Source organism: Sprattus sprattus, assembly GCF_963457725.1.
Source record: "Sprattus sprattus genome assembly, chromosome: 8".
NCBI classification, from domain to species: domain Eukaryota; kingdom Metazoa; phylum Chordata; class Actinopteri; order Clupeiformes; family Clupeidae; genus Sprattus; species Sprattus sprattus.
Window position 1 is genome coordinate 1661890 of NC_137927.1, and position 7892 is coordinate 1669781.

General features: G+C 40.7%; 1 protein-coding gene across 1 annotated transcript in view; it reads left to right on the forward strand.

Moving 5' to 3' along the window:
* Nucleotides 1–7598, forward strand: part of cog4 (component of oligomeric golgi complex 4) — a 57409-nt gene extending 49811 nt beyond the window's left edge. The window contains exons 18-19 of the mRNA XM_080843186.1: nucleotides 5562–5690; nucleotides 7098–7598. Coding sequence (XP_080699312.1) covers nucleotides 5562–5690; nucleotides 7098–7232 — 264 coding nt within the window. The 3' untranslated portion in view covers nucleotides 7233–7598. The remainder of the gene's footprint in view (nucleotides 1–5561; nucleotides 5691–7097) is intronic.
* Nucleotides 7599–7892: the final 294 nt, after the last annotated feature.

The following is a 7892-nucleotide window of genomic DNA, read 5'->3' on the forward strand; positions in this document are numbered from 1 at the left end:
TGAAAACCTTCAAGAAATATTTGTAAAAATAATCTTCAGAGAAGGGAAGGAAACACAATCTGAACAGGTCAATAATAATACTTTATACTATAGTAAATGTGATGTTTCGGTAGTGACAATTTTTGGAAGAGGAAAAAACATTCCAACGCATTCTGAAAATACAATATAAAAATGGACTATTCTTTTACTAGATATGTGTACTTTGGATATGGTACAATATACATACGGACAAAGTTTTGGGAATAAAACATACAAAAAATTCAAAATATTTCCGATGTGACTGCACCAATTCGGTAGAATGGCCCATATACAGTACATACTATCTACTTTTCCATCCGTATGTGTGTTCCTTTAAACTAAAATATTCCAGATGATCTATACACACCAATTAGTGGGTAAAATAACAAGAAGTAAAAGGAGAGAGCTCTTACTAAAAATTGAAAACAAATAGAACCTAGGTGACCTTAGGGTGACCTGTGACCAGAGGTTAAATTGGGCCGGAGCGCTCCGGAACTCAGCTCCGCCTCCTTAGGTCCACAACAAACCCCGCTCGGAGCTCAGCTCCGTCTCCCTCAGTGTAAAATAATCATATACTACTTTTAATATTTTTTCATCTCCTAACTAACGCATTGCAATATGAGACTATATAACTCAGAAGACTACTCAAAGACACTGTAGCCAATCAATGATACATGGAATTATGAGACGTGATAGGGCATTCTACTGATTCTCACGTGAAGTGCACGTCAGTGAATGTCCAAAATCGACAGCTACAATCTTTGGTGATTGTTAAAACGGTTTTCTAAAGGAACATTGTTGTTGTTAGTAAGCTTTCCACCAAATAGCCACCGCTAGAATGTGAGGAGAAGGTTAGTGTTTATGATCTGTTTTTGCTGTTCAGACTGACATTTCATCCTGAAACAACAAATTAACTAAGCTTACTTTAAGGACGTAGCCAAGCAGTTTAGCCTTCACTCAGAACAGAACCTAATAGCCAAGCTATCCTAACCCAAAGAAAAAACATGACACCACTTTACGACAAATTGCCGTTGAACTTGCATTATGGGGCTAATATTCATAGGGGGACAAGGGCACAACAAACGCCTATGATGGCCAATGACGCCCTGCACTAAAAAGCGAGTTACATCATACAAACCACTGACTAGCTAGCCGCTAGCAAATGACAAATCTTATTGTTATTATTTTATTTTATTATTATTTTTATTATTATTTTTGGGAAATTCATCATTTCTTAGTTCATTGACTGACAAAGGGGTATTTAGTGTTACTTAGTTTCCTATGGTCTTTGCAATATAGACCTAACTCCCTTAACATCCAGTCCCTCACAAACAAATCACTAATATTGAATGAATTTGTATCTGACCATGACATTGACATTTTATGTCTTAGTGAAACCTGGCATCACAGTGGTGACTACCTCTCCTTAAATGAAGCTGCTCCTGCAGGCTATAAATACATCGAAAAAGCACGCAGCTCTGGTCGTGGTGGGGGGCTGGCACTGTTTTATCGGGACACTCTCGGCCTTGTTGAACTGCAGGTCCCCGTTTCCCCATCTTTTGAATGCTTAGCTACCAGAAGCCTCACCCCTCAACCTCTGATAATTGTTTCTATTTATAGACCACCCAGAGCTAACCCTACTTTTATATCAGACTTCTCAAAACTCCTCACAACCCTGTGCCCCACCTTTTCCAGGATGGTGGTACATGGTGATTTCAATATTCATGTAGATGCCCCCAAGTGCCCGCTGGCTGTTGACTTCCTCAACCTCCTTGAATGCCTCCCACTCACTCAGCATGTACAAGGACCTACCCATAAACACGGCCACACCCTTGATCTTGCCATCACTGCTGATGTCTCAGTTTCCAACACCCATGTCCTGGAGCTAGGCATATCTGACCACAGTGTGGTACTACTGGACACTATTGCTACACCACCTGCCCCCAGCAGCAAGCGCTCCATCACCTTCCGTAAGATCAAGGACATTGACAATGCCCTGCTATCAAATGCTCTCTCTTCTGCCCTGACTGAGCCTGATCCTGCACTCTCACTTGAAGAAAATGTACACTGCTACAACCACACTCTTCAAGATGGCCTAGACAGGTTTGCCCCTGAAAGAACGCGGCTGGTGTCCTTCCAGCACTCAGCCCCCTGGTTCATTGACCATCTCAGAGCCCTTAAGTCGGAGGGTCGAAAAATTGAGCGCAGATTTAGGCGAACTGGCTTAACTGTCCACAAGCTGTACTTCAGAGAACATCAGAAAATGTATTCCTCTGCTCTTAGAGCTACCAGGGCATCATACTACTCCACTCTCATTGACTCTGGCCATAATAACCCAAGGCACCTGTTCTCCACTACAAATCAGATGCTCAAACCTTGCAGCTCCTCCACGAATACTCCCTCCTCTGATGACTGCAACCGCTTCATGGACTTTTTCAAAACAAAGGTCGATAACATCAGGCGCAACATCACCCCGGACCAACCTGATCCTCCCTTGGATCTTTCCCCCCGTGATGGCCCTTGATCATTTTGCTGAGGTCACCCAAGCTGAGCTGTCCAGCATTGTTTTAAAAATGAAATCCTCCACCAGCTCTTTGGATCCCATCCCTACATCTCTATTGAAAGCTTGCCTCACAGCCATTGTCCCCACTGCAACCCACATAATAAACAGGTCCCTATCTACTGGTGAAGTTGCCCCCTCCCTCAAACTGGCAGCCATCAAACCTGTGCTTAAAAAGCACAATCTGGACCCTGAGGACCTCTCAAACTACCGTCCCATCTCAAACCTCCCCTTCCTAGCAAAGGTCCTGGAAAAGGTTGTCTCCCTCCAGCTGCATAACCATCTCCACTCCCACCAGCTTTATGAATCCTTCCAGTCTGGTTTCAGACCTTCCCATATCACCGAAACTGCTCTGGTGAGGGTGGTAAATGACCTCCTAATGTCATCAGACTCTGGCTCACCCAGCCTACTAGTCCTGCTGGATCTAAGCGCCGCTTTTGATACAGTGGACCATAATATCCTGTTTCGGCGCCTCCAGGAGGTGGACTTCTTTTATTCCTACCTCACAGGACGGCAGGAATATGTTGCCCTTGGCAATATCACCTCCAGCATTAGGTGCGTTACCTCCGGTGTCCCCCAGGGGTCAGTCCTGGGGCCCCTGCTTTTCTTAATTTACATGCTTCCCCTGGGAAACATACTTCAAGGTCATAACATCCCATTTCACTCCTATGCAGATGACACACAAATCTACATCCAAACTTCACCCCACAAACAACAGGCACTATCACAGACTACCAAATGCCTGGATGACATCCAGCACTGGATGGGCAACAACTCACTACAGCTAAATTGTGGCAAGTCTGAAGCCATTCTTATTGGCACGCCCCACCAAATTAAAAAGGCCGGTATCACCCAAATCACCATAAATGGCCACCCCACCCCTCTCTCCTCACTCGTCACAAACCTTGGTGTCAAGCTGGACTCTTCATTGTCCTTTGATGCACACATCAAATGCATCTGCCAAACTTCATTCTACCACCTGAGAAACATCTCAAGGCTGAGACCCTCTCTTCCCAAACATGCTGCAGAAAAGCTGGTGCACGCATTCATCAGCTCCAGTCTGGACTACTGCAACTCTCTGCTGGCAGGTCTTCCAGCAAAAACCATCCAGAGGCTGCAGTATGTTCAAAACAGTGCTGCCCGGGTTCTCACCAAGACAAGGAGATCCGAACACATCACCCCAGTCCTCCACTCCCTCCACTGGCTTCCAATCAACCAGAGAATAAACTTCAAAGTCCTACTTCTAGTTCACAAGGCCATAAACACCACCGGTCCAGCCTATCTCCAGGATCTCCTCACCCCTCATCTCACACCAAGGACTCTTAGGTCTGGACAAGCAAACCTTCTTTCAGTTCCCCGGACAAATATGTCCAGAATTGGAGATCGTGCCTTCTCCTCGTTGGGGCCACGACTCTGGAACAAGCTCCCGGAGAACATTAGGGCTTTGGACTCCATCGCTACTTTTAAATCCCACCTCAAAACCCATCTTTTTATATCTGCCTTCTCCTAAAGTCCTGGTTTCTGTTTTTCTTTTCTGTATTGTTTTGAATGCACTGTTTAGAATTGCTATTGTGACCCTGTTAAGCACCTTGAGACATCTTTGTACGTGAAAGTGTGCTATACAAATAAAATGCATTATTATTATTAACTGAAATAATCAAACTCAACTATTAGTTTTCCAATACTTACTTAAAAATATATTTTTGACAATACCAGTTTAACTAAAATACTAGGCTAATATGATATATAAAGACATGTGTCCCTATGTTGTGGTGTCAGCTCTGAATTACACCAAATATTTAAGTTCACATAGGCTAACTTAAGGAAAGTTATTTTGAAAAACTAATATTATTCCAATGATCCTGAAACAAGTGTTGATATAGGCTACTGTATGAATACCAATGTCTGTTTTAATGATAGCTGCACTAATGTACTCATGAACATACATTTTATATTCTTCATGCAGCTTTGTTATGTGCGAATAATAAATACTTTTCATAATGTTGTTTGATGATATTCGAACGATACATTGAATTGTAGCCTTTTTGTTTGAAAAACTATTCAACCCCTACGCATAAGAAGTGGAAAAAGAGCCCCTTAAGTGTAATAATGCATTCATTCATAATGTATGTGAGAGCGATATAAATAAACATGCTTTTGAAAGATGACCATTGACCGCACACAATGGCTCCCCCTCCTCACAAAAGCCAATTGAACCACTGCCTGTGACCTGTGGTATCTGGAATCAAGAGATCAGCAGCAGAACATTGAAGTAACATGCATGGTGGAGCTGTCATGAATTGGATTTCTGAATCTTCTGAAATGAAGTGGTTCATGTGATCTTTGATGCTCAGCATGCACTTGGAATGTCACGGTTGTGGAGAAAGTTACTTCTGTAAAGATATTCACAGATTTGAAGGTATCTTTTTAGTGTTGCTACTCATACTGACTAATGCTATACCTCAAGCTTGGCTACACATAGCTTAAGGTTCCATCCTGACTGACAGGGAGTTTTCCCTTGCCCCTGCTGCCATTGTGCTTGCACTAAGGGGGTTCAGGCTCTGGGCTCTGTAAAGTGCCTAGAGACAATTGTATGGTTATGGCGCTATATAAATACATTTGAATTGAAGTGAACTGAATTAATGCTAACACTATACTCATTTTGTTAACCCTTTATGATGGACTGTATGAACTGAGCAGCACTATAGCTCAGCAGTTCTGTGCTCAATGAAACAGAAAAAACAGTGTAACATAGAATAGTTTGTTTGATTAAAGCGTGTCATTTTTTTGATCACCCCACTTCTTAAGGAACAAAGTCATGAGATCTTAAGTAGGCTGAATCTTGTACCTCAGTTGCTGCTTGAGAAATGTCATATTATCCCATGAGGGGGAAAACAAATATTCACTGACAATTTACTGTTATACTGTTCAATGCTTTATCACTTTTCTACAATATCCACATTCTCTGTCCTGTTGTCTTTAGCTGGGTGGACTGCAGTTTGATAAAGAGCTGCGCTCTCTTGTGGCATATCTCTCCTCGGTGACTTCCTGGACCATCAGAGACAAATTTTCCCGACTCACGCAGATGGCTACGATACTTAATTTGGAAAAGGTAAGACTGTTGCAGTTGATTTGGATCCAAAGACATGACAGATTATTTATATTGTATATGTATATATATTTATATATATTGTTAATTTATAACACGGGTAGATGGAATTATAACACGGGTAGATGGAATCCACCATTCTGAGAGTGAGTTCCGGGGTGTGCTATATTCAACGGTATAGTAACTGTACGACCTGTTTTCATCTACCTGAGCGTTCCAAATCAGTGCGCACTCAAAAGAAAATATCTAACAAAGATGGCGGCGTGTTGTGGCTAATGTAGTGGGGAATGTTTCATGTGAATTAAGCTATCTACACGACTTTTTATATGTCTAAATTGACTCGGTTAGTTGTTTCTATGCTACACGAATGTTGCAGAGTATTTTTCTTTACTGAAAGTCTCGAATATTATTTGTAGGTGACTTTTAGCGCTTAGACCAAAACTCTATTGAAACACACGAAGCTTTTGTGCTAGGCTTACAGACGTGAAGTTCCCAATGCTATTTGTCTGTTGCATAGCAACAGCCACACAAAGGGGAACTATTTTCTCTTGACTACTGAAATGCGATACACAATGTTTGGTGACTAGAACTTTTTTGTGCTGAAAGGCAGCTTACTGCTTGTAATTTAATTTTACTTAATATTTATAAAGTCGCTGGCAACCGTGTTATAAAAGCAATAAGGTACTCGAGTAACAACTCCCTCGAACAAGTACATTATTGACGATACCGTACTGCCTCTCGAACCTTATTGCTTAAATATACAAAATATATACAAACTACATACACTACCTTTAAACAGTTTGGCATTACTGTGGAAGGAAGAAATGCAATTAAATAACCTAAAATTGAGTAGAAATATGGTGCGGACATAATGACCATTATGGTTAGAAGCGTCTTTTATCAGATTGTACTGCTGCTGCTACTGCTATTATAGTTATTATTATTGCTATTATTATTAATAATAATAATACATTTCTATAGAATCTTTCTGACTTTTTTACAGAATGAGTACTAATACAATAAACCATTCCCATTCTGTTAAACAATCAAAAAGCTAAGTTTAATAATGGATTAACAATCTATAACTTGTGCACCCTGGTACACCCTGCAAGGTAAAATATTGACAGAGAGTGGCATTTTTATTTATTTTAATCTTTGTTGTATTATATATTTAAGGCTTTGTGGATTAATATAAAGACATATTTAAATAATCTTGATTGGAAGTACTTAAAACAATAAAAATAAGTTAAAAGCATACTGCAACACAACGTATGCACCCCTTCCTAGGTTATTTTACGTGTTAGCAGTTCCAAGTTTTGTTTTACCTTGGGAAGTGAACACCAGCTCATTCTCTTAATTTCATAGTTGCCACAGTTCCATTGAATCCATTGATTTGCTTTCTGTGTGTAGGTATTGGAAATACTGGACTATTGGGGTCCTAACTCGGCTCCACTGACATGGCGTCTGACCCCTGCAGAGGTGCGGCAGGTGTTGTCCCTTCGTGTGGACTTCCGCAGTGAGGATATAAAGAGGCTACGCCTGTAACTGCCTGTCACAAAAATAGGCATAGTTAAATCATATTTTTGTACACACAGCCATTGGTTAACTAGGGATCTGTCTGTGTTTTAGTTTCAGTTGTACTCAAAGGAAATGTGTTGATATATCTGTATTTTTCATTTGAGACAGAAAGATAAGGGAAGGCAGGTGAGTGTTGCACTGTTCCAATATAAGACAACAAACCAGCCAGGGGGTCAAAGAGTCACATGTGGATATTAAATCTGTTTTGTTTTTGTTTTTCATTTTGACACAATATTGTTAATATAACTCTTGTGATACTGAAGAAAATCATATTTTGCCTGCACGGTTGCCAGGAATCAACCATGTGGTATGTCTTATTAATTGACGAGTAATCGTGAGCATGTCTGAATCAAAGGTGTTTTTCTGAGCTATAATAAAGGCGAAATCACACTGTGCAATTTCCTTATTCCCAAACACCCTAGACAAACCAAAGACACTTGGATGTTTTCCAGAAAGTTTTATACAACTTTGTTATTTAAGCTGTCTCTTGGACTCTTGATACCTACAAAGATTAAAATTATTGCAATTGTACACATGCCATTAAGGGTTAATGCAGTACCAGATGACATACTAAATCCTACAATTTTACATAATTTGCAGAAATTGGTCAAGGATGTTAGCCTGACG